The sequence below is a fragment of the Heterodontus francisci genome, chromosome 3 (assembly GCF_036365525.1).
Source record: "Heterodontus francisci isolate sHetFra1 chromosome 3, sHetFra1.hap1, whole genome shotgun sequence".
NCBI lineage: Eukaryota > Metazoa > Chordata > Chondrichthyes > Heterodontiformes > Heterodontidae > Heterodontus > Heterodontus francisci.
The window spans coordinates 172860488-172888418 of record NC_090373.1 but is presented as its reverse complement, the minus strand read 5'-3'; the positions used below and the strand labels follow the sequence as shown (position 1 = coordinate 172888418).

The 27931-nt window shown below is 41.9% G+C and overlaps 1 protein-coding gene across 3 annotated transcripts in view; it reads left to right on the top strand.

The window, feature by feature from the left end:
• Window positions 1-27931, top strand: part of LOC137364463 (regulator of microtubule dynamics protein 2) — a 192937-nt gene that overhangs the window by 96334 nt on the left and 68672 nt on the right. For all 3 annotated transcript variants that reach the window (XM_068027670.1, XM_068027674.1, XM_068027669.1), the window contains exon 4: window positions 6041-6101. In XM_068027670.1, the coding sequence (XP_067883771.1) occupies window positions 6041-6101 (61 nt within the window). The remainder of the gene's footprint in view (window positions 1-6040; window positions 6102-27931) is intronic.

The following is a 27931-nucleotide window of genomic DNA, read 5'->3' as shown; positions in this document are numbered from 1 at the left end:
ATCTATATGGACTTCAGTAAAGCCTTTGACAAGGTCCCTCATGGCAGACTGATACAAAAGGTGAAGTCACATGGGATCAGAAGAGAGCTGGCAAGATGGATACAGAACTGGCTCGGTCATAGAAGACAGAGGGTAGCAGTGGAAGAGTGCTTTTCTGAATGGAGGGATGTGACTAGTGGTGTTCCGCAGGGATCAGTGATGGGACCTTTGCTGTTTGTAGTATATATAAATGATTTGGAGGAAAATGTAGCTGGTCTGATTAGTACGTTTGCGGGCGACACAAAGGTTGGTGGAGTTGCGGATAGTGGTAAGGATTGTCAGAGGATACAGCAGGATATAGATCGGTTGGAAACTTGGGCGGAGAAATGGCAGATGGAGTATAATTCGGACAAATGTGAGGTAATGCATTTTGGAAGGTCTAATGCAGGTGGGAGGTATACAGTAAATGGCAGAACCCTTAGGAGTATTGACAGGCAGAGAGATCTGGGCGTACAGGTCCACAGGTCACTGAAAGTGGCAATGCAGGTGGATAAAGTAGTCAAGAAGGCATACGGCATGCTTTCCTTCATCGGTCGGGGCATAGAGTATACAAATACGCAAGTCATGCTGCAGCTGTACAGAACTTTAGTTAGGCCACACTTAGAATATTGCGTGCAATTCTGGTCGCCACATTGCCAGAAGGACGTGGAGGCTTTGGAGAGGGTACAGAAGAGGTTTACCAGGATGTTGCTTGGTCTGGAGGGCATTAGCTATGAGGAGAGGTTGGATAAACTCGGATTGTTTTCACTGGAACGACGGAGGTGGAGGGGCGACATGGTAGAGGTTTACAAAGTTATGAGCAGCATGGACAGAGTGGATAGTCAGAAGCTTTTTCCCAGGGTGGAAGAGTCAGTTACTAGGGGACATAGGTTTAAGTTGCGAGGGGCAAAGTTTAGAGGGGATGTGCGAGGCAAGTTCTTTACACAGAGGGTGGTGAGTGCCTGGAACTTGTTGCCGGGGGAGGTGGTGGAAGCAGGTACGATACAGACGTTTAAGAGGCATCTTGACAAATACATGAATAGGATGGGAATAGAGGGATCCGGATCCCGGAAGTGTAGAAGGTTTTAGTTTAGGCAGGCATCAAGATCGGCGCAGGTTTGGAGGGCCGAATGGCCTGTTCCTGTGCTGTACTGTTCTTTGTTCAGCGACTGGTGTACGAGAACACCCAGGTCTTGTTGCATATTCCCCTCTCTCAGTTTATAGCCGTTCAGATAATAATCTGCCTTCCTGTTTTTGCTACCAAAAGTGGATAACCTCACATTTATCCACATTATACTGCATCTGCATGCATTTGCCCACTCACTCAACTTGTTTAAATCACTGTGAAACCTCTCTGCATCCTCCTCACAGCTCACCCTCCCACCCAATTTTGTGTCGTCTGCAAATTTGGAGATATTACCTTTAGTTCCCGCATCTAAATCATTAATATATATTGTGAATAGCTGGGGTCCTACCACCGCTCTGCGGTACCCCACTAGTCACTGCCTGCTATTTGGAAAAAGACCCATTTATCCCTACTCTTTGTTTCCTGTCTGTCAACCAATTTTCTATCCATCGCAATACACTACCCCCAATCCCATGTGCTTTAATTTTACACGCTAATATCTTATGTGGGACTTTGTCGAAAGCCTTCTGAAAGTCCAAATAAACTACATCCACTGGCTCCCCCTCATCAACCCTACTAGTTACATCCTCGAAGAACTGTAATAGATTTGTCAAGCATGATTTCCCTTTCGTAAATCCATGCTGCCACTATGCAATTCTACCACTATTCTCCAAGTGCTCTGCTATAAAATCTTTGAATGGACTCTAGAATTTCCCCCACTACCGACGTCAAGCTGACTGGTCTATAATTCCCTGCTTTCTCTCTGCTTCCCTTTTTAAAATGTGGGGTTACATTAGCTACCCTCCAGTCTGTAGGAACTGTTCCAGAGTCTATAGAATCTTGGAAGATGACCACCAATGCATCCACTATTTCTAGGGCTACTTCCTTAAGTTCTCTGGGTTGCAGACCACCAGGCCCTGGGGATTTATCGGCCTTCAATCCCATCAATTTCCCCAACACCATTTCTCTACTCGTACTGATTTCCTTCAGTTCCTCTCTCTCACTAAACCCTGTATTCCCCAACATTTCTGGTGTGATATTTGTGTCCTTCTTTGTGAAGACAGAACCAAAGTATGCATTTAGTTGGTCAGCCATTTCTTTATTCCCCAAAATAATTTCCCCTATTTCTGACAGTAAGGGACCTACATTTGTCTTCACCAATCTTTTTCTCTTCACATACCTGTAGAAACCTTTACAGTCAGTTTTTATGTTCCCCGCAAGCTTGCTCTCGTACTCTATTTTCCCCTTCTTAATCAATCCCTTGGTCCTCCTTTGCTGAATTCTAAACTGCTGTCAATCCTCAGGTCTGTTGTTTTCTCTGGCGAATTTATATGCCTCTTCCTTGGATCTAATGCTATCTCTAATTTCCCTTGTAAGCCATGGTTTGGCTACCTTTCCTGTTTTACTTCTGCACCAGACAGGAATAAACAATTGTTGCAGTTCATCCATGTGCTCTTTGAATGTTTGCCATTGCCTTTCCGCCATTGTCCCTTTAAGTAACATTTCCCAATCCATCATAGCCAACTCACGCCTCATACCTTCATAGTTTCCTTTATTAAGATTCAGGCCCCTTGTCTCAGAATCAACTATGTCACTCTCCATCTTGATGAAGAATTCTGTCATCCCCAAGGGGCCTCGCACAACTCGATTGTCAATTATTCCTCTCTTATTACACAATACCCAGTCTTGGATGGCCTGTTCTCTAGTTGGTTCCTCAACGTATTGGTCCAGAAAACCATCCCGTATACACTCCAAGAATTCCGTCTCTACAGTATTCTGACTAATTTGATTTGCCCAATCGATATGCAGATTGAAGTCACCCATTTAAGAGGCATCTGGACAGGTACTTGAATGAGCAAGGCATAGAGGGATATGGAATTAATGCAGGCAGGTGGGATTAGTATAGATAGTCATTATGGTCAGCATGGACGCGGTGGGCCGAAGGGCCTGTTTCTGTGCTGTACGACTCTATAATTACAGATGTTCCTTTATCGCATGTGTCTCTAATTTCCTGTTTAATGCCATTCCCAACATCACCACTACAGTTCGGGAGGGTCTATATACAACCCCCACTAACGTTTTTTGACCCTTCGTGTTTCTCAGCTCTACCCATACAGATTCCACATCGTCAGAGCTAATATCTTTCCTCACTATTGTGTTAATTTCCTCTTTAACCAGTAATGCAACTCCACTGCCTTTTGCATTTTGTCTGTCCTTCCTAAATACTGAATACCCCTGGATGTTCATTTCCCATCCCTGGTCACCTTGCAGCCATGTCTCCATAATCCCGACTATATCATACCCGTTTACATCTATTTGCACGATTAATTCATCCACTTTCTTGTGAATGCTCCGCACGTTAAGGCACAAAGCCTTAAGTCTTGTCTTTTTCACATTACTTGTCCTCTTCCCACTATTTTTCACTGTGCCCCTGTTTGATTCTGGCCCTTGATTTCTCTGCCTATCACTTTTCTTATTCCCCTTACTGTCTTTTGTTCTTGTCTTTGATCCCCCTCCTCTGACTCCTTGCAAATATTGGTTATGGGCATGAACCTCTAACTTCAAGGTTAGGAGATGGAGCCATATTCTTCAATTGTGGCAGTTGCCAGCACTAAGGCGATTTAGTCCTTTTGAGGGACCTGGCTTTAGTGCGAAGATCTGTGGCTACCTTGAGAGGCAATCAACTCAACCGATTCTTCTGCCGTGCACCTGATGTTAGGCACCCCAGGCTGGAGGATCAACAATCTGCATGAAAGCTGTCCATTGGCAATCTTCAGTATAGCTGAAACTCATTATTGTTGCAATTTCCAAATGATCTCCACCCAGTCCAAGCATTCTACCAATCACAGGCTCATGTAACTAGGTGCCCAGGGTCTCTGAGGCACTAGTCACAGTTCTGTATCTTCCTTATTGTTTTGGAGTTTCCCTGAAAAACAACATGAAGATGCCACTTGCTCTGCTTTTCCATCCTGCTCTGATGTCTGAGGTACACTCAAAATATGTAGTGAATATGCTGCTGCATCATCTTGCATCTAAAGGCAGATCCAATAAGATACTCATCCCTTACCCATATAATTGGGATAAAAAGCGTGGGCATGCAGCCTAGCTAGGTCTTTTGTTTTCCTTATGCAGCACTTTTTCTGTTGATGGATTATGAGTGATGAAGGCTACATGTATTACCTATTAGTAATTTCCCTGTGAGGGTGGTGTTTGACCGACTTCTCGAACTTTGTGCACCCACTTCCATTTGGTCTCACTTGGCTATTGTGATTCACTTACTGCACCTTCCTTAAATTCACTCCTAAAATTCTCTAGTACTAATGGTTGTATTAGTGTTGGGAGCGTGGGGAGTTCTTGACAGCACTTGCTATGATGTATAGTAGTTCATGTAATCACTTGAAACTGCCTCCTCAGGTTAGGAACAATGTATGGAATGAGAAAAGGGAAAATATTCATACTGCATCACCCAAATAATATCTTCAAAGAGGATTGGGATCGTAAGACATTTTGAGCATCATACAGCTGCTTTGCAATTGTAGGCCCAACAGTAAGAAGTAAAAAACTGAGTGTGAAAGATCATAATTAATTGCAGGTACTTGCTGGGTGGTGACAACACACCTCCAAATTTGGCCTTAATTCCCTTTGCAGTTTCCCAGAGAAAAGAATGAAGGCCTACTCTTCATATTGCATCAGTAACTTAATGACACTTGTTTTCTATTTATCTCTGAAGATGCAGGGAATAAATATTTTCTTTTGGGCCATTGACAAAGAGTAAGCATATGTGTACAGGGGGATACAAGTACCTTAACACTTCTCCAGATATGTCTGAAATATTGTCCACATTTTCTTCCAAGCATGATGGACCTGGGAGAGTGCATTCACTTTTTTCACCACCTCTTTCACATAGCTTGCATCTCTATCTTTGCTGAGAGTAGCCTTCTTTCCAGGAAGTCCCATTCTGCTTTGTTGAGTATCCTGTGGCAGAACCTTCAAGGTATGGTGGTGGAATGGTGCACTTTCATCCATCTTTCTCCTTACAGCCATATGCTGATACAGCAAAGGATTAGTTTACAGACCGAAAAATTATTTCCCCTTTAAGGATTAATGAATGACAGCTCTTTCGGAACCAACTTTGCGACTGGCAGCCATTAACGATGCTGGCCCAACTTCCTTCAAAATTTCAAATTGCAGAGAGCTTCTCCGAATGAAAGAGAAGGGCTTGCCTCACAAAAGTAGATGAGACCAGCACACTCTGCTGTCAGCATGGATATACCTGTGCCACAGCCCAATACGCATCTAATTTTATTGGTCCAGCACATATGGACCTTTTTTCATTTTTTGCCCTCATTGTTATTCCAGTATTCTTTTGTTACCTTCTGTAATCCTTCCACTTATCATTTCTGCTCTTACATTTTGTCCTTGCATAAACTACCTTCTTTTGTTTAATACTGATTCTAATCACTTGCAGCCTTTTCCCTTTCAGGGGTTTACAATCCACCAGTTACCTACTTGAATGGAATATACTGTTGGTTTGCAGATTTTCCAGCAAACTTATTGCACTCAATTCCTTCCTCATCCTTTCACAGTTAGTCTTATTTAAGTCCAAAATCTTAATTTTTGATTTCCCTTTCTCTCCCCTGCAACCTATTATACACAATATTCTCAGGAAGCTTTCTTATCATTGAATTGTTATCTATCTTTTGGTTCATTATTTATAAATTGAGGAGGCTGGAGCAAAACATCACAAATGTGGCCCACTTGAATAGGCCTCATGTTCCACAGTTTGAAAACTATTGCTTCAATAACTGAAAACACATCTATAATTTGACTTAGTCCGTTTTCACTTTTATTAATACATTTTGGTAGAAATTAAAGTGTTTGCAATATCCTTTCCAGGTAAAGAGATAGCTATGGATGCAGTCAATCTGGGCCCCCAGAGTGCAGATAGCCACATGTGGTAAGTCTGAATAACCCCACAGCAAATATTGAAAACACATTAGAGAATGCCTAATATGCTATTAAATTTTAAATTCCCAAAACTCTTCCGTGTATCTATTCATTTGCGGCCATGTTATGGTACAGTAATTTTAAAAAAAATTTTGCTTACTATGGCTCAAATCTAGAATTTTACGGCACCAACCTTGCAAGATTAAATTATTATTGGGAGTATCGCTTTATGATTTTGTCACTAATAATTTGTACAACTATGATGTAATTTTTAAAATACAAAACCTGACTTGATTTTAAAACTGTTTTTGAAATAAGCTGAGGTGGAGAATTCTAATGGCATTGTCATTCTGCTGCACGCCATTTTCCTGATCATGTGTTAAACAGCAATATGTGCGATTGACTTATTGCCACGTAGTTGAGGTGAATAACAGAAATGCATTTCAGGGGAAGTGAGATAATTACATGTGGAATAAAGAAATGGAAATATAGTTGATAGGGCTGAGAAGTACGTGGTAGGAGGCTTGTGTAGAGCATAGGTCTGTTAGGCTGAAGGGCGTGTTTCTATGCGTAAATATTATGGGTTGGATTTTATGCAGTGCCCTGTGGTGAGTTTGAAGGCGGGGAGAGCATTTAATTGGGCAGGATGGTGGGGGTGGGGACCCCACCACCTTCCCACCTCCACCCCAATTAAGTCCGTGGTGAGAAGGCCTGTGGACAGCCTTCCCGCCCTGCTTCCAATTGAAACCCTTAAGTGGGCAATTAATACCTCTATATGCCTTCGCAGACCTACAACGCCAAGTCATCGTTAACTCCTTCACTGGAGCATACAAGAAAATGGGCCTTATTTTAAAAATCTGGAAAAATAAGATCCTCTTTTGATCCACTCCCGCAGCACATCATCCTCCATTGATCAGGATCTACGGTGAGATCCTGGATAATGTGGACCGTTTTCCATATCTCAGGAGTCTCCGCTCAGCGAAGACAGACATAGATGATGAAAACCACTGCTGGCTTCAATGTGCCAGTTGTGCCTTCCGCCAATGAGGAAGAGAGTATTTGAGGAACAGGACCTCAAAGCCGGGACTGAGGTCATGGAGTACCAAGCAGCAGTGAACTCTGTGCTCCTATATGCTTCGGAGACTTGGACAATCTACAGCAGGCATCACAAGGCAGTGGAGAAATACCACCAATGTATCCTCAAAATCCTTCACATTCATTGGCATAATGGACAGTCGAATGTCAGCATCCTCTCCCAAGCCAACAGTTCCAGCATGAGGTGTTAATCACCCAAAACCAGCTCCGCTGGGTGGACCGCATGCTTTGCATGCCTGATACCAGACTCCCAAAGCAACTGCTGTACTCTGACATTTGCCGTGGCAAAAGACTTCCAGCAGGACAGAGGAAACACTTTAGGGATGATCTCGAGGTGATCGAGGTGTACAAGATTGAGAGGCATGGACAGGGTGGATAGGGAGCAGCTGTTCCCCTTAGTTGAAGGATCAGTTACGAGGGGGTACAAGTTTAAGGTGAGTGGCGGGAGGTTTAAGGTGGATTTGAGGAAGAACTTTTTTACCCAGAGGGTGGTGGTCTGGAATGCACTGCCTGGGGGGGTGGTAGAGGCGGGTTGCCTCACATCCTTTAAAAAGTACCTGGATGAGCACTTGGCACGTCATAACATTTCAAGGCTATGGGCCAAGTGCTGGCAAATGGGATTAGGTAGACAGGTCAGGTGTCTTTAATGCATCGGTGCAGACTTGATGGGCCAAAGGGCCTCTTCTGCACTGTGTGATTCTGTCATCCCTGAAGAAATTCAACATGCCCACCGACTGATGGTAGAATCCCTGTCCCTTGACCGCTCAAAGTGGAGAAGGTGCATTCAGGAAGGTACTGCAACCTCATGAGATTTTGATGGGAGCATGCAGAAGCGAAGTTCAGGCAGCTGAAGCAGCAGCAAGTCATCCTCAGTCCTAAGGGACCCCCTAAGAAGAAGACATTTCGTGCCAAAATGCAATTATCCAGCAGCCTGCTGCAATGCATCACAGCAACTTCATTTTTATAGGGATTGGGCCTTTAAAAAGGGAAGGCTGCCTGGAGCTGTGGTTTCTTTACAACGATCCTTAGTCCCCTGCAGTGCGCAGAAGATGCTGGCAGCTCAGTGGAGTCCGGGCATTGTTGAAGCCACTTGTGGTCACGCTACCATCAGGGAAATGAAATGGGTACATGAATTTTACAGGCAACCCACCTCGTTTCCAACAGTCATGGGCAGCTTGTGAATCATAGCTGCCCCACCCAAAAATCAGGGTAAATGAAGTTAGTGCCCTATGTAATCTTCAACTGTTTTTATAGCTTCCATCTTCACCTTAACTTTAAATACTTATGTGTTATTATATACTAATTGTATATGAGTTTATCTGTATACCTGCACCGTTTAGCTATGAGGAAATCTTAACCTTTAAGCAAAATGAGTGGTATTTTTAATATAAAACTTATGCAGTTTAAGGAGATCTGGAGAGAATTTGAGTATAATCATGCTCTCCAGATAAAGAATACTAAATTAATTGTTGCTCAAAATCTTATATAAAAGCAAAATACTGCAGATGCTGGAAATCTGAAGTAAAAACAAGAAATGTTGGAAATACTCAGCAGGTCTGGCAGCATCTGTGGAGAGAGTAACAGAGTTAACGTTTTAGGTCAGTGACCCTTCATCAGAACTGGCAAATGTTAGAAATGTAATAGGTTACAAGCAAATAAAGTGGGGCTGGGGCAAGAGATAACCAAAGAGAAGGTGTTGATAGAACAAGGTCACAGAGCGATTGTGCAGTTTTGGTCTCCTTATCTGAGGAAGGATGCTCTTGCTATAGAGGGAGTGCAGCGAAGGTTTACCACACTGATTCCTGGACTGGCGAGACTGACGTATGAGGAGAGATTGAGTCAGTTAGGATTATATTTGCTGGAGTTCAGAAGAGAGAGGGGGGATCTCTCCTATAAAATTCTAACAGGACTTGACCGGGTAGATGCAGAAAGGAAGTTCTCTGTGGTGGGGGAGTCCGGAACCAGGGGTCATAGTCTAAGGATACGGGGTAAACCTTTCAGGACTGAGATGAGGAGAAATTTCTTCACCCAGAGAGTGGTGAGCCTGTGGAATTGGCTACCACAGAAAGCAGTTGCGGCCAAGACCTTGTATGTTTTCAAGAAGGAGTTAGATATAGCTCTTGGGGCGAAAGGGATCAAAGGATATGGGGGGAAAGCAGGAACAGGTTACTGACTTGGATGATCTGCCATGATCATAATGAATGGCGGAGCAGGCTCAAAGGGCCGAATGGCCTACTCCTGCGCCTATTTTCTATGTAACATGATGTGACTTCAAAAAGAGCTTATGTGTACCTGGTTGCTGCTTCGTCCTACTGCGTGCATTCTAGATAAGGAAGCTACTTTGAAAATGCTACATTAAAGTTGTATCATTAGTCACGTTGAAAATGTAATGAAAAGTTCCTTTCTATATTTTGATTAATTGAGCTGCAAAAAGAGCTACATGTTTCCCTATGAAGCTATAATAAATACAGTAAAATCTGTGTTGTAAATTGAATTTTCAGTGACACTTAAAGTTTCAAATGAGAGAGGTTGTGTTATCACTGTTTCCAAAATGTTCATTGTTGCTGCACCTCTGGTATCATATGCATACTATTTATAATGTGTCAAATCTTTAACTTTCGCAGTCTACATGACTGTAATTTTTCATGAATGGAATCAATGTGGGTTGAGGAAAAGAGAAAAGAATTTGCATATTGAATGTATATGGTAGACTGTTGGAATGAATTCAAATGTTTTTAGTTTGCAAGAGTGGTACAGCCATGCCTATTTCCAAAGTAACTTGGGGGGACTGCATATCCTGAAATCATTCTCATCCATTCAAGGTTTTTGCATCTGAATTTGTCAAACTGAATGCCCAAATTAAAACAATTTGGATTGTAACCAATAAGGTCCCTTTTTTGAGATGACTTATTTATCAATTCCAAATATGAGACCAAGGTTGGAAATATAATTTAAACACTTTTTCTACAGAAAAAATAGAACATGCTGTTTAGTGCCATTTTAGATAATACATTAATTCAAAATCCAAGCTTGGGCTGACAAATCGATAACCTTTAGACAATGCCACACAAGTGATAGGTAGTTATCATCTCCAACAAGAAAAAACCCAGCCACTTCCCTGTGAAATTTAATGTGAGGTGCTACATTTTGATAGGAAAAGTAAGGAAGCCACATACTGCTTGGATAATAGTCTAAATGAGGTAGAGGAGCAAAGGGAGGTATAGATTTACAAATCAATAATAGTAGTGACACAAGTTATTAAGGCCATTAAAAAAAAACAAACCAAGCACGGAGGTTCATCTCCAGAGAGAGAGTGAGAATTGAAAAGCGAAGAAGTTAAGTTAAACTTGCATCAAACCTTGGTTAGATCACACTTGGAGTACTGTGCACAGTTCTGGTCTCCATATTATAGAAAGGATATTGGCATTGCAGAAGATGCAAAAAAGATTCACATGGATGATACCAGAACAGAGAGGATATACTTATCAGGAAAGGTTGAACAGGATGAGGATCTTGTCTCTGGAAAAAAAGAAGGCTGAGGGGTGGTCTTTAAGGTGATGAAAGAGTTCGATAGGCTAGATGTAAAAAAAAAATCCACTTTGGTTGGTGTCCAAAGCTAGAGGTCATAAATATAAGAGTCACCACTATATGCAATAGGGATTTCACAAGAAACGACTTCACTCAAAAAGTTGTAAGAATGCAGGGCACACAACCACAAGGAGGAGTAGAGGCAAATAGCGTAGGTACATTTAAGGGAAAGCTGGATAAGCACATGAGAGAAAGAGGAATAGAAGGATATGCTGATAGTGTTAGATGAAGTAGGGTGGAAGGAGACTAGTGCAGGCCATAAATACCAACATAGACCAGTTGGACAGATTGGCTTATTTCTGTGCTATACATTCGTTTTAACTCAATATATACCATCACAGTGTTCCCCATCATCAACATTGACCTGAACCATAACCAACCAACCATTTGAACACTGGCTACAAAAGCAGATGCTCTGCATTAATTAGCTCTCCTCCTGGCACCTTAAGGTTTCTCCACCACAGCTGGATGATTTCAGCTACTTTCCAAAGTTGACATGGAGATGCTTGATAATCAGTAGGCAAAATACTGCAACAAAAGTTTTCTGTTCAATCCTTGGGCTCACTAGAAATGAACTAGATGGTGAACATGTAAAGATATACTTTGGCTCGGGTGCAAGGGCTCACCTGTAGGAGTCTTTAAACCTGATTGAAGCATCTAGAGTACTAAGCCAAAAATGTAACATTTACTAGCTGACATTGGCTGGCAATAAGAGGACATCAATTATCTGTGACTAAATCAAACATGATTTCTCCAATTGCTTAGCCAAATAATTTATAACACTTGTTCAATTCAAAAGCTTAAGTTATTCTTTATAAGGTATATGAACACTACAGGTCCTGGTTGATGTATCCTGCAAAGTTGTAAATGAGAATTAAATCTGTTGGTACAAAATTACATCTAAGTGTGTTACATATTGTGTGTTGAAAATTTTACTCCAGTCTCTGATCAACGTACCCTCGCACCCGATTTGTTTAAGTGTGCCACCCCTTTAAATTTTTTGGCCATGCATGCATGGTAACTTGAAGGGACCAACTTGTGCATGGCCTGCATGGGAGCTTTCAGTTTGCCAAAGGACCACACAGCTTAGAGAAAACATTGCCACTGATACAGTACTAACATACTTCAGTATCCTTATCTGTATTGCATCACATTCTGTTCCATATGCTTTCATAATTCACAAGAGCATGAGATAATTCTGGATTCAGTCCATCATAATTCATCCATCCTGAAAGATCCTAAAGTCCCACCATTACAGCATCTATTTGCTCCTTAAAGATTCCAGAATTTTTGCCACTGCTACTCTATCTGGAAGCTATTCCATACATTATTCACTGTTTGTATGAAGAAGATTTTCATGATTTCTGTCCAGGATTCACCTTATACTAATTTGAACTTGTTATCTTATGTATTCACTATTTATTTTAAAATAGCATTCGGGATTTATCTTTTCCATTCTTAATTATCTTGTATGTCTCTTTAAGGCCTCTCTAACGCTTCCTTCCCAAGTTTGAAAAGCCCAAATTTCTCCAGTCTTAAGTCAGACCTTTAATGTTAGGGATCAGGCCTGTGGCTCTTCTCGGCATCTATTGTGTGAATATCCCCCTTGCATCTCAGTGATAAGAATTGGATGCAGCAGTTGAGATTTGATATGGCTACAGGACTATTTATTTGTGTACAACTATTGCTGACTAGTAATCTACTGTTTTGTTGTGTATTTCAGCATTCTTTTGGCTTTGTTTGCCGCCTTGGGCATGCTGAATGTACTAACATTCCTGGCTTTCTTTCAGCTTTATCCTCAGCTATTTCAGTACTATGAAAGAAGTATGCGACTTTCTGATTATTTTAATTCATGTATGTTTCAAACTATTATCTTACTCAGTGAATGGAGAGTACATGGTATTGATTAAGTGCTGAAAGCTAGGCTACTAAGTTGATGTACCTCATATTTAACAAGTTCCACAGCTGCAAATGAGTTGCATTGCCAGCACCACATTTGGTGTGTGTTTTGGTAAGTCAGCACAGTCTACCATTCATTTGATTTAATCAACTCCTGTGTACTCATCCTTTCAGAACATGGCAAGTGAAGTTTTGGTAATTGTATTCATAGAAACAGTTTATTCAGTCTGTCCTTTTATTCTTTGATTTGTTTAGAAAAGGATAGATCGAGTAATTACCGGCCAGTCAGCCTAACCTTGGTGATGGGCAAATTATTGGAAAAAATTCTAAGGGACATAGAAATCATCATTTAGAAAGGCACAGATTAATCAGCAACAGTCAGCATGGATTTGTTGAGGGAAGTTGTGTCTGACTAACTTGATTGAATTTTTTGAGGCGGTAACATGGAGAGTTGAAGAGGGTAGTGTGTTTGATGTAGCCTACATGGATTTCAGCAAGGCTTTTGTCAAGGTCCCAGATGGCAGACTAGTTAGAAAGGTTAAACCCCATGGATCCAAGAGAAAGTGGTAAGTTGGATCCAATATTGGCGCTCATGGTGGATGGATATTTTTGTAACTGGAAGGCTGCGTACATTGGTATTCTACATGGCTCAGTCCCTTGCTTTTCATGCTATTTATCAATGATTTAGACTTAAATGTAGGGGACATGGTTAAGAAGTTTGTGGATAACACAAAAATTGGTCGTATTGTTGATAGTGAGGAAGGCAGTTGTAGATTGCAGGAAGATGTCAATGGACTGGTCAGGTGGACAGAAAGGTGACAAATAGAATTCAATCCAGAGAAGTATAAGGTAATGCACTTGGGGAGGATAAGCAAAGCAAGCGAGTATACGATAACTGATGGGGTACTGGGAAGTGAAAAGAAGAAGAACTTTTGAGAGCACAGATCCCTCAAGGTTACAGAACAGCTAGCTAAGGTGATTAAGAAGGCATATTGGGATACTTTCCTTTATTAGCCGAGGCATAAAATATAAGAGCAAGGCAGTTATGTTAGAACTGCATAAAACACTGGTTCGACCACAGCTAGAATTCTGCATGAATTTCTGGTCGCAACATTACAGGAAGGATGTGATTGCACTAGAGAGGGTAGAGAGGAGACTTACAAAGGGATTGAGGGGAATGGAGAAATTTAGCTAACAGGAAGGATTGGATAGGCTGGGGTTGTTTTCTTTGGTACAGAGGCTGAGGGGAGATTTAATTGAGATGTATAAAATTATGAGGGGCCTCGATCATGTGGATAGGAAGGACCTATTTCCCTCAGCAGAGAGGTAATTAACCAGGGGACATAGATTTAAAGTAATTAATAGAAAAATTAGTGGGGAGTTGAGAGAATTTTGTTCACCCAGAGGGTGATGGAGGTCTGGAACTCACTGCTTAAAGGGTGGTAGAGGCAGAAACATTAATAGCATTAAAAAATCTTGGGTATGCATAATATGCCATAACCTTTAAGGCTACAGACCAAGAGCTGGAAAAGGGGATTAAGCTGGATAAACCTGTTTAGATCAATATAAATGGCCTCCTCTGTGCCATAAATTTTATATGTTTCAATGTTTTCATAAATTTCAAGAAGTCAGTTAGTATAACAGTACTCCAAACTAAAATAATTTGCGATTAATCTCAGTGCAGTAATAGAACAGAACTCTTAACAAGCAGTCAGAGATCTATGTTGAATAACTTGATTAGTGACTATATTTATTGGGGGCTTGCCATTAGAGGTACAGTGGGAATTTGATTGGCTCCCAAGCTGAGTCAAGTCTAGAAAGGATGATGTGGTTGGGTGGGGTGGGGGCGCTCCTCCTGGATGCAGCAAAAAAAGATTGAGTTTCCTGGGCCTCCTTAAGGGTTGCTGGTTCGGTTGCTTAATGCCTGGTGCAAATAAGCAGGACATACTCCACCCATTTATAACTACAAAATTGCATTCAGAGTCCTACAACCAGTGTATTTTTATACCATTTTGTATATTTAAGCAGCCTACCATCCATCAGCAATGTTTTCTCTAAACCATGCAGCAACCCAAAGGTTCCCGTGCAGGCCGCACACAAGCCATCCATTTGAAGATACTGCATAAATGCAGTCACGCAAAAAATTTAAATGGCCCACGTACCTAAACCAATAGGCTTCGCACTACAAAAGAAGTTAGAGGGTACATTGTCTGTCGGGGCAGGCTGCTTGCCCGGTTACAGACCCAGCAGATAATTGCATCAGACAGGCATTGAGCTTCAATAGGGCAGCCTAAATTCCCATCTGTCCTCCCAATTTTCAATAGCTAACCAAGATTGTTCTGGTGGCAGTTGAAACTTGCTCCCATCAAGTCTGGAGTAATACACTATGCCCAGTCTAGTGAGAAATATTTAAATGAATGAGTTGAATTATTTTTAATTCTTTCTTGGGATGTGAGCACAGCTGGCAAGGCCAGTATTTATTGCTCATCCCTAATTGTCCTTGAGAAGGCGGTGGAGAGCCACCTTCATGAACTGCTGCAGTCCATCTGGTGTAGGTACACCCACAGTGCTGTTAGGAAGGGACTTCCAGATTTTTGACCCAGTGACTGTGAAGGAATGGCAATATAGTTCTAAATCAGGATGGTGTGTGGCTTGAAGGGGAACTTGCAGATGTGATGCTCCCATGCATCTGCTACATTTGTCCTTCCAGGTGGTAGAGGTTGCAGGTCTGGAAGATGCTGTCAAAGGAAGCTTAGCGAGTTGCTGCAGAGTCAGGAGTTGAGTAACTCGCAGCAGAATTCCTAGCCTCTGACCAGCTCTTGTAGCCACAGTATTGATCTGGCTGGTCCAGTTCAGTTTCTGATCAGTGGTAATCCCCAGGATGTTGATGGGATTTCAGCGATGGTAATGCCATTGAATGTCAAGGGTAGATTGTTCAATGATACTGAACACATCAGCGAACATCCCCGCTTCTCACCTTCTGATGGAGGGAAGGTCATTGACGAAGCAGCTGAAGATTGTTGGGCCTAGGACAGTACCCTAAGGAACTCCTGCAGCGATGCTCAGTGTCTTTTGTACATTCATGAATTTAAAATGTCCAGGAAAACTCCCAAACACCAAGATACTCATTTGTGGGCTTGTGGTATTTAGTGTATGCTGATCAAGGCAGAACTGAGATGGACAGGCCTCATCTGCTCAATAGGCAAGGATAAATTACCACAATGAGTCCTCTGTGCCATGCTGAAAACCCATGAGATCAGAAGCAGTATTCTAAAGACACCCTGAAGATAAACCTACTGTTTTATCGAGTTAAGACACTGGGAGCATTCAGGAATTATAGAAAAGTGTCAGCAGTCAAAACTTAAAGCAGCTCCAAGTTATAATACATTAAAAATAAGAAACATTGCATATAACATGTGCAGAAGGTACATCCTGCTGATCTTTCAAACTATAACTGGAAAGTTAAGATGAGCCCAGGAGGATCCTCAGAATTACAAGAAACAAGGACGTGACAGATAAACTATTATCCACCAATAATGGAGAGGAAGGATGAGTTTTTTTTTAAATGACTGTAAGTACCCTCTGGAAGAAAGAAAAAATGAACTTCATTTACATGGTATAAAAACAAAGTGCTGGAAATACTCAGTAGGTCAGGCAGCATCTGTGGAGCGAGAAGCAGAGTTAACATTTCAAGTTGGTGACCTTTCATCAGAACTGGCAAAGGTTAGAAATGTAATAGATTTTAAACAAGTAAAGCAGTTGTGGGGAAAAGAACAAAAGGGAAGGTTGTGTTGGGATAGAGGGCCAAAGAGATTAACTGACAAGGAAGTCATGGAACAAAGGTGTGCTAGTGGTGAAAGATAAAGCATTAGTGCAGAGAGAGTGTTCATGACAGAATAATGAACAGCCCTAGCCAAAAGCACAAACATGAGAAAACCAGTAGGCAGGCACATGGTAAAACAAATGATGAAATGAAATGAAATAAATTTTTTTAAAAAGGGCCAGTCATGTTTTAGAGATACAGCACTGAAACAGGCCCTTCGGCCCACCGAGTCTGTGCCGACCATCAACCACCCATTTATACTAATCCTACACTAATCCCATATTCCTACCACATCCCCACCTGTCCCTATATTTCCCTACCACCTACCTATACTAGGGGCAATTTATAATGGCCAATTTACCTATCAACCTGCAAGTCTTTGGCACGTGGGAGGAAACCGGAGCACCCGGAGGAAACCCACGCAGACACAGGGAGAACTTTGCAAACTCCACACAGGCAGTACCCAGAATTGAACCCGGGTCGCTGGAGCTGTGAGGCTGCGGTGCTAACCACTGCACCACTGTGCCGCCCATTTCATGTTCTGAAATGATTGAACTCAATGTTCAGTCTGGAAGGCTGTAGCATGCCTAATCGGAAAATGAAGTGCTGTTCCTCGAGCTTGCATTGATGTTCACTTATTTATTTGTTGCTATTTATTCACCTTTTTAATTTTATTTTATTCGTATGGTGCCTTTCACAGTCTTGCATGAGAAATTTTGCTTACTAATATCCAGGGGTATCTGGTTCCATGAAAGTAGCTGAAACACTAGCCTTGCTTACGTGGTACTTCCATCTGGTCCTTCATCAGCTTTTATCTAAACAAATAGTTTTGCGTATATTAACTATGGGTCAGAATTGGCTTGCTTTCATTTCTGCTCATTAATACTCTAGTGGTGGATGTACCTTATGCTATTTGGCATTTGGATAGAAAATCTTGAAGCCACGTTAAAAAGTTATTCCTAAAACTGCATCCTTGTTTCTTTTATATCTGGAAATCCCCATGTCATAACTTACTGCCATTGTGTACTTTCTCCCTGGAAAAATTGTATACTTTTAACATTTATGAGACCCTATTGTACATGGAGAACCAAGGACATCTGCTCATATGAACAGCTGCTTCATTTGATTTTGGCTCATGCTTTGTTTGCATCAATAAACAATGCTAACTAACAGAACATAACGAGCAGTGCTACTCTTGAGTTGGTTGCAACCACCTGGAAAAGTTAAGAATCCTCTTCCTCATGTTGTGGTAATGCCATGGTCAATATGTAAAAGGTTTCTCATCACTCTTAACTTACAAATTGTAAAACAGCTGCTTATATTTTCATGAGGCTTAATGTTCTTAATTATGTAGTCAGCCTGCAGCATGGATTCTAGAAATATTTTCTCAATTCTATGTACCTATTCTTGTAACGCTTTGGCCTTATTCATTTGTATCTAGAAATAGAATGAGTGATGTAGAATATTAATTTTACTTAATTGAGCTTTGCAGTTTTTTTTTTACACGTAGTTAAGGCTTTGCACTGAAAACTCCTTTCATGACTACCTTGGTTCTTCCTCTGATCTGGACTATTTGTGACTTTATTCTTTTATCTTATCCAAGCCATGTGGCTTGGCCATGTGAGCCACATGGAAGATGGCAGGATCCCCAAAGACACATTGTACAGCGAGCTCGCCACTGGTATCCGACCCACCGGCCGTCCATGTCTCCGCTTTAAAGACATCTGCAAACGCGACATGAAATCCTGTGACATTGATCACAAGTCGTGGGAGTCGGTTGCCAGCGTTCGCCAGAGCTGGCGGGCAGCCATAAAGGCAGGGCTAAAGTGTGGCGAGTCAAAGAGACTTAGTAGTTGGCAGGAAAAAAGACAGAGGCGCAAGGGGAGAGCCAACTGTGTAACAGCCCCGACAAACAAATTTTTCTGCAGCACCTGTAGAAGAGCCTGTCACTCTAGAATTGGCCTTTATAGCCACTCCAGGCGCTGCTCCACACACCACTGACCACCTCCAGGCGCTTACCCATTGTCTCTCGAGATAAGGAGGCCAAAGAAGAAGATTCTTTTATACAATTTTTCCCTTTTTATGTGGACTTGCCCTTCAGAAAAGGTGAAAAATCAAATTTTGGGGAAGATGTCATACTTGCATTGATGCTGTGTGATATCAGAATTTTAAAGCGATAATTCTCCAGTGGTTTTGTCTGCTTGGCTGATGGCCTAATCATTCGCAGAGGTTGATTTTTTTTTTCTCACCGTAAACCACACCACAGAGATTGGGCCTCAGCTCTTTACAATCTATATCAATGATTTAGATGAGGGAACCAGTTGTAGTATATCCAGGTTTGCTGATGAAGTAAGCTCTGAGAAGGACGCAAAGGGATATATGCAAGTAAGAAGGTGGGCAGATGGAGTATAATGTGGTGAAATGTGAAATTATCGACTCTGGTAGGAACAGTGGAAAAACAGTATATTTTTAGAAGGTGAGAGATGAGTAAATGTTGGTATTCAGAGGGATTTAGGAGTCCAAAATATTAACATGCAAGTACAGCAAGCAGTTAGGAAGACAGATGGTATGTTGGCCCTTTATTGCAAGGGGTTGAAGTATAAGAGTAAGGGAGCTGAATTTTACGCCGCCCCAGCGGGTCGGATGAAGGCGTGGGGGCGGTGTAAAATTGAGTGGGAGGCTTTGGGAGGCCTACCTGCCCCGCTGCCGCCTCCGGTGAACTTTATGGCGGTTGGGCGGGGGGGAGGAAACAGTCCACCCACCCAAGGCCAATCAAGGCCCTTAAGTGGCCACTTAAGGGCCCTCGCCTGCCTCCACGGGTATTTTACCCATGGCAAGCGGGCGTGAAAGGCCGCCCAGCGAAAGTTGCCGGCCTTTTCACACCCCAGGGGGTGCCATGGCAATCAGGCACAGGGTGCCCAATTGAGGGCTGCCCCTGCCTCCCAACCCCCCACCCCTCCCCCAAACGACCATCCTAGCCTCACCAGGGCACAACCGAGCCACCTGGTGAGGCATGCCCCTACTTACCCACTCTCTCGGGTCCATGGCATCGGCTGGGCTGCAGTACCAGCAGTGGCCACTGCTTCCGGTGACGCTGCTGGGACTAAGAGCTGCTGGCCCGCTGATTGGCCAGCAGCTCACTGAGGCAGGACCTCCTCCCTCAAGTGGGTGCAAGTCCCACCTTGAGACAATTAAAGCCCAGGGACCCGTAAAATACGGGACGGCCCCAGGCTAGGCGGAAGCGGGTTCGCCACCAACTTTTGCGTCGGCGAATTCCTGTCCGCCTAGGGTAAAATCCAGCCCAGGAAGTCTTGCTGCAATTTTATAGGGCTTTGGTGAGACCACTCCTGAAGTACTGTGTATAATTTTGGTCTCCTTTATCTCAGAATGTATATACTTGCCTCTAAAGAGGTCCAATGAACATTCAATGGGTGTAGATTGATTCCTGGGATTAGAGGTTTGTCCTATGTGGATAGATTGAATAGAATAGGCCCTGGAGTTTAGAAGAATGAGAGGTGATCTCATTGAAACATATAAAATTCTTCGAGGGCTTGACAGTGATGCTGAAAGGCTGATTCTCCTGCTTGGAGAGCCTCGAACTGGGGGTCATAGTCTCCAGTTAAGGGATTGGCTATTTAGGACTGAGATAAGAAATTTCCTCACTGAGAGTTGAGATTCTTTGGAATTCTGTATTGCAGAAGACTGTGGATACTCAAGTCATTGAGTGTATTGTTACAACCGAGGTGGGAGGAGTACACTGTTAATTCAGTCCCACTTCTCTATAGCTCACAGCATATCAATACATTTTCCCACTTACTGAAACAGTCAATTAGATTCTCTTTTTGTCCCCAGAATAAAGCACACCAACCAGGTTTCTTGAAGAAACAACAAAATTATCCATTTATTATAAAACCAAGTCTTAACCAATAATGAAGTAAATATATATACAAAGTGAGATATTAAAACTCCTTATTTTTTTCTCTAGCCCTCATGCACTTGCACATACATCCAAAAACCAGTAACCAGGAAAAAAGGGATTTTGGTTTACAGCTGTTTCAAAGGAATGAAATGATCTGGAAGGAAGTTCTTTGGTTTTTGGTGAGGTTTCCCAAAGTCGAATAGTTGGATGCAACTCAAACTCTTTCCAGGCGCGGTTGATGAACAGTCTGTGTTGGATCAGCGTTCAAAGAAATGCAACTGTAGAAGGCTTTATGTAGGTCTTCCACCTGGGTTGTAGCAACAGATGTCAGTTCTCACATTCGATGCAAAAGTCCTTTTAAAGGTACAAGGTTTCTGCAAATTCAGGGTTTCTGCAAAAATGCAGGAGGCAACAGTACCACTTCATACACCTCCTGTTGGTTTCCTTGAAATTACCTGGTTTCCAGTATTTGTTTACTGGTCAAAACCAGGAACATCTTGTTGACCCTGCTTTTTTTTTTAAAAAGCCTCTAAAGTTCAGCTATCTCCAGATATTTCAATGTCCACTGAAATTCTTTTCACTTTTTAAAATATATAGAATCCCAAGTTTTAATACAAAAATGGAAATCCTCATAACACCTCTACCCTTGGCGAAATGAAATGCCATTTTTGAAGGCGTTTCATTACAATGTAATAAAAAAAAAATGTTGGACACATTTTAAACACATTCTCACACTCATTCCCCATTCACTGTACTTGTAGTTAATGCAATTTTTCTTTGTACCATCTTGACTCATATATAGGGGGTGCAGAAGCAGAGGGACCCAAGTGTATATATGCATAAGTCATTGAAGGTGACAGGACAGGAGAGTAGTTAATAAAGCATACAATATCCTGGACTTTGTTAATAGGGGCATAGAGTACAAGAACAAAGAAGTTATGTTGAACTTGTATAAGACACTAGTTCGGCCACAGTTCATCCAGTTCTGGGCACCGCACTTTAGGAAAGACGTGAGGGCGTTGGAGAGAGTACAGAAAAGATTTACCAGAATGGTTCCAGGGATGAGGAATTTCAGTTCTGAAGATAGATCCACATCCTAGGGGGGGTTACCATTAACCAGAAACTGAACTGGAGTAGCCATATAAATACCATGGCTACAAGAGCAGGTCAGAGGCTAGGAATCCTAAGGCGAAAAACTCATCTCCTGACTCCCCAAACCCTGTCCACCATCTACAAGGCACAGGTCAGGAGTGTGATGGAATATTCTCCACTTGCCTGGATGGGTGCAGTTCCAACAACACTCAAGAAGAAGCTCGACATCATCCAGGACAAAGCAGCCCGTTTGATTGGCACCCCATTCCCACAAACATTCACTCCCTCCACCACCGACGCACAGTGGCAGCAGTGTGTACCATCCACAAGATGCACTGCAGCAACGCACCAAGGCTCCTAAGACAGCACCTTCCAAACCTGCGACCTCTACCAACTAGAAGGACAAGGGTAGCAAATGCATGGGAACATCGCCACCTGCAAGTTCCCCTCCATGTCATACACCATCCTGACATGGAACTATATCGCCGTACCTCCACTGTCGCTGGGTCAAAATTCTGGAACTCCCTTCCTAACAGCACTGTGGGTGTACCTACCCCACATGGACTACAGCTCACCACTACCTTCTCGAGGGCAATTAGGGATGGGCAATAAGTGCTGGTTGAGCCAGCGACGTCCACATCCCATGAATGAATTTTTAAAAAACTCCCTCTATGGCAATGATATCCTTCCTGAGGTAAGGGGACCAAAACTGCACACAGTATTCCAAGTGCGGTCTAACTAAGGTTCTGTACAATTGAAGCAAGACTTCACTACTTCTGCACTCAAATCCTCTTGCGATAAAGGCTAACAAACCATTAGCCTTCCTAATTGCTTGCTGCACCTGCATATTAGCTTTCAATGACTTATTGAGAAGGACACCCAGGTCCCTTTGTACGTCTACACTTTCTAATCTCTTACCATTTAAGAAATGCTCTGCACATCTATTCCTCCTGCCAAAGTGAATAACCTCACATTTTTCCACATTATATTCCATCTGCTATATTCTTGCCCGCTCACTAAGTCCGTCCAAATCCCCTTGAAGCCACTTTGCACCTTCCTCACGATACGCATTCCCACCTAGTTTTGTGTCATCTGCAAACTTGGAAATACTACAGTTGGTCCCCACATCCAAATCATTGATAAATATTGTGAACAGCTGGGGCCCATGCAGTGATCCTTGCGGTACTCCACTAGTCACAGCCTACCAACGTGAGATTGACCCGTTTATTCCTACTCTCCGCTTTCTGCCTGTTAACCAATCCTTGACCCATGCCAGTGTATTACTTCCTATCCCATGTGCTTTAATTTTGCTAACCAACCTCCTGTGGGGGACTTTATCAAAAGCCTTCTGAAAATCCAAGTATACTACGTCCACTGACTCCCCTTTATCAATTCTGTTAGTAACATCCTCAAAATACTCCAACAGGTTTGTCAAACATGATTTCCCATTCATAAATCCATGTTGACTATGCCCAATCTGATCATTATTTTCCAAGTGTCCATTTATCACATCCTTTAGAATAGATTCTAGCATTTTCCCAAAGACTGATGTAAGGCTAACAGCTCTCTAATTCCCTGTTTTCTCTCTCCCTCCCTTTTTAAATAGTGGGGTGGTACTTGCGACCTTCCAATCTGCAGGAACTGTTTCAGAATCTATAGCATTTTGGAAGATGATCACCAATGCATCCACTATCTCCATAGCTACCTCTTTCAACACTCTGGGATGTCGAATATTAGGTCCTGGGGACTTATCAATCTTCAGCCCCATTAATTTCTCCAATACAACCTTCTTACTCATACTAATTTCCTTCAATTCCTCAATCCCATAATCCTTTGGATCTCTAATTCTGGGAGATTTCTTGTATCTTCCTCGGTGAAGACAGACACACAGTAATCATTTAGCTTCTCTGCCATTTCGCTATTCCCCTTTATAAATTCTTCTTACTCTGCCTGTATGGGAATTAGAGGTGCCGGTTTTTTAGCGGGTTGCGGTTTTCCCACAAGCTGACACATATGGCATGTTTTACAAAACTGCACCACGTCCTTGGTAAGACGTGGCCAGTAATAATGTTGACTGATAAGTGATTTGGATCTGGATCCCCATATGTCCTGCTATAGGAATTTCATGCGCTAACCTTAATAATTCCTGGCTATACTTGGGTGGTACCACAACCTGTCGATCAACCATCCATTCTTCATCCGCAGGTCCATGAGGCAGTCTCCATTTCCTCATCAGAACCCCATCTTTAACATAATAGCCTTCTGGAACTCCTTTTGCTGCGGCTTCTATCAGAGCTGATTATGCCACTTTATTTAACACAGCTTGTCGAGCTGTGATTAGAGAAGATTTGTTAAACATTTCATTTGGATTACCTAAAGCCCCAAAGAAAGTTTCAGATATTCGACTATCTGTCGGTGGTGCCAATTTCACCTCCGACAGTAGAACTTGTTTAGCCATTGCTCGGGTTACTACACACCAAAGGAAGCATTGCTGGAACTTTTTTCTGTAACGTTTCTGTTTCTTTAACTTCACTTGCTTTCTCTGTGACTATGGGAGAAACTAATACTTTTGCTCCAGCCAAATCATTCCCTAGGAATAAATCAATTCCATATACCAGCAAACTAAGGACAGTTCCTACAGTTACCATCCCAAACATTAGGTCACACTCTAGGTGCACTCTATACAAAGGTACGGATGTATACTGCCCACCAGTACTATTCACTAAAACTTTAGCATTCAGTGCGCTTTGTGGAAATGTTATGCCTTTCCCCAGCAGAAGAGTTTGGGTTGCTCCTGTATCCCTAAGTATAACTATAGGTCTGCCTGCCTTACTTGAGGGATAAGGAGTTACTTTTCCTTTCGACAAGAATTCCCTATAACTTTCAGGTATCTTATTCTCAACCCTTACACTCACATTGGTTTTTGTATTTCGCCGTCAGATCTGATCTACTGTATTCTCGGTCAGATCCCCTTTACCTCCCAATTTCCAACATTCTGAACGAAGATGTCCCACCTTGTGACAGTGATAACACTTCATCTTGCGGACCTCATTTCAACCCTGAGCATCTTTCTTTCTGGCCTGAGTAGGGGATCCTGGGGCATTCCCAGCAGCCCCTTGCTGTCCCCAGCTACTTGCCTTCCTATCACTCTCCCAGTTTCTATCCTTGGGTTTGTGGGGGTGACAGACAAAAGCTTTATACACAAGCTCAAAATCATCAGCGCTTTCCCCTGCCTGTCTGGACCTTGAAACCTTTTGGTTCTCCACATGAGTTCTCACTACTGGATAGAGTGAATTTTTAAATTCTTTCAGAAGAATCAGTTCTCCATGGTTCTCATATCTGGCTTCCATCTTTAATGCCTGTATCCAATGATCAAAATTAATTTTCAAATTCTGTCTGCCCAGCCAATCTCCAGCGGTTCCAACACTTCTGTCGGTAAGCTTCAGGGACTATCTCATACGTAGCAAGAATAGCCTTTTTTACCATCACATAATCTGCAGAAGGCTTTTCAGAAAGCCTGGCATAAACTTCATGAGCTCTGCTCATTGACTTCAATTTTACTAGGGCTCCTTGATGCTACACTGAGTGAAATGCTAAAATATCTGAATCTGGCTGCATTTGAATTGCAACTTTACTAATCTGCTAATAACTAATTTCTTCTATGCATTTTGGATATTTGATTAACACATAGCACTTTTTCATTCAAATTTTTAATTTTATCTGCTCTGTATATGTCTTGATTAGTTATAAAGTGTTTAATTGAAAATGTAAAGTTGCTTTACACTGGATGGCAATGTTACTGTCTGTAGACAATGCAGAAAAATCAAACGGGGTAATTTTAGCTTGGCAATAATGTTAAATGGGCAATATTGAACCTGCCAGCCATCATACACCTCGCCGGATTTCCTTACCATTAATTTCAACAGAAAGAAAAATCAGAAGCAGTGTGTAATTGCTGGCTGATCTGATATTTCCTATTTCACACTTTCGCAACAAGTTTAAATTACCCCCAAGGCATGGTTCCTGAACTGACTGGTTTTGAATTGGAGTGAAACTTAACAATTGTTGTAAAGCAAATAATTTACATTGTTACACTGCAGAGTTTATTAATTTAAACATTTTAATTTGCACAAAAATCTTTTGACCATGACCAACAAATGGTTTACCACATGACTTCAATTCTGTTAAGCTTTTCTGTCAGCTTTTTCTTCCTGTTGGCTAAGTTTGTACGTATCTGACCTTGTCTTGTTCATACATGTTAGAAGTCTGCTGCTGTGACAAGTAACTTCCAGAAAAGATGAAAGATCATTAATAATAATCAGTACTATAAAATTACATTTGTTACAAATTTATTTATTTGAGAGCTCTTGGTTCATTGACAGCAGTTATTTTTGTTCATAATTACACACTTTTTTGAGTTTATCTTGCTAAAATGCAGTATTTTTATGCTGAGGTTTTTGGCTTCCTTTTTACTGTGTTGTAAATATATATTTTTCAAATATGTAATCCCAAGTTGAAAACGTCTGACTGGGTTGAATGGCAGATAATGACATTGTGAACATATTTGAAAAAGACTGTTGAAACTTTCAACTAAAATAAAAATTGCTGTAAATGCACAGCAAAGTCCATTAGCATCTGAAAAAGGAAGATACCAAAACTTTTACTTGTGCAATTAGCATCCATTCTTAACTGACTAGTTCAATAATTCAACAATGTAAAATTTTCTGGTTTACTGCTATAAAATCAGTTCATTTTGCAATATTTTTGTTGCTGTGTTTAGTAAGATTGTGAAATCCTGATACTTGTTTGTACTGGTGCAAATTTTTCAGTCTACATAGAGGGAAACATTTATCATTCAAACAAGGTGATGTCAGCATAATCATTCATAGATGTTTAACGTCCATCTAAAGTTTGTCATTTGTCAATTTTTTTCAGCCAAAACTCAAGCCGTAACACAACTCTTTATAGAATAAGAACATAGGAAGTTTGTTTTACAGCAGTTATTTGTCTTCACTTTTGTGGAGAAATACTTGATGCTATTTTTATAATGCAGCCCATAAAGAATTATTTTGTAATTTTGAAGTAATTACTAAGCAACATATACCAATAGCAAATTTTATTTTTGTTATTTTTGGCATAATATTGCATAGAACTAATCTGTGCTGGTGTTTATCTTGCACATGAGTCTCATCCCGTTCCATGTACCTCATCTCAGCCTTTCAGCAAATCTTTCTATTCCCTTTTCTGTCATGTACTCGTTTAGCTTCTTTTTGAAAGCATCTAAGCTGTTTGCTTCAACCACTTCCTGGTTCTGTAGTAGCTTCACAAGTAGTGGTGAAATTAATGATGTTTCAAAATGTTAATTAAGCTTTGATAGAAATTTCTTGTTCCCACACTCATCTCTGGTCCTAGCAGAAACCAGCCCTGATTTTAACCTGAAGTGAGAGGTCAGCGTGGAGTGGCCAGGCAGACAGCAAGCATGCAAATCTCGCATGAGTCCTGGGATATTTTAACTCCTAGGTCTCACTCATGTAAACTAAGCCCAACTCCCACCCAACCACAGTGGGAATGATGAGGCAGGAATGTGGAAGTGGGGTGAGCACATCAGGAGAACACTTTCCAAGAAAACTATCCCTGGCAAGGTGAAGGATAGTGGAGCGGAGGTGATTGCAGGAAGGGGAAGTGAAGAAAACTTTAGATAATCTGATCTCTTTGAAGTAGTCCATTAACAGAATTACAGATGTAAAATATGAATTTATCAATTACCTTTAACTTTCTAGTTTTATGACCATTGACCAGGTCCCATTTTTAAAGTAGGAATGGGAACAGAGCATGCGGTTTATAATGTGGGTGGTGTTTCAGGGAATCTGGGGATGTGGAGGTTGACCAATTTTAATGGCCGGACCTCATTTAAATAAATTTTCCTAGACTTCTGCCTGCAACCAGCCAGATCCAGTACTTGGCTGATTGGCAGGCGTGGGAATTCATCGTCAGGAGGCCATAGCCAGTGACCCGAGGGAACAATCTGCACCAATCAGTTGGGGGAAGGATGTGGTGCTCTGATCACGATCGGGGAGGAGGGGAGCTTACTGTTCATGATCAAGAGTAGAGAAGGGGAAGACAGAGCCTGGGAGCACCTTGTCGTCTTTGTGAGACCTGGAGGGGCACTGCTGCTCCTCCTGGCCCACCAGGCAACCTAAAATTACATTTTTCAAAAATACTTTGCAGTGCCTCTTCGAGCCCACAATCTCTCTCTCAACCGATCTGGTCTGACACTGATTCTGTCACTTCTCCCCAATCGGGCCTCGAACTAAAATTGCAGATCAGGTCTCAATGACAGAATTGGACCTGGTTTACATATTTAAATAAGGATCTCACTTCCATCCTGTCCCACTTACCTGGTCAAAAGACCTTTAAAACCCCA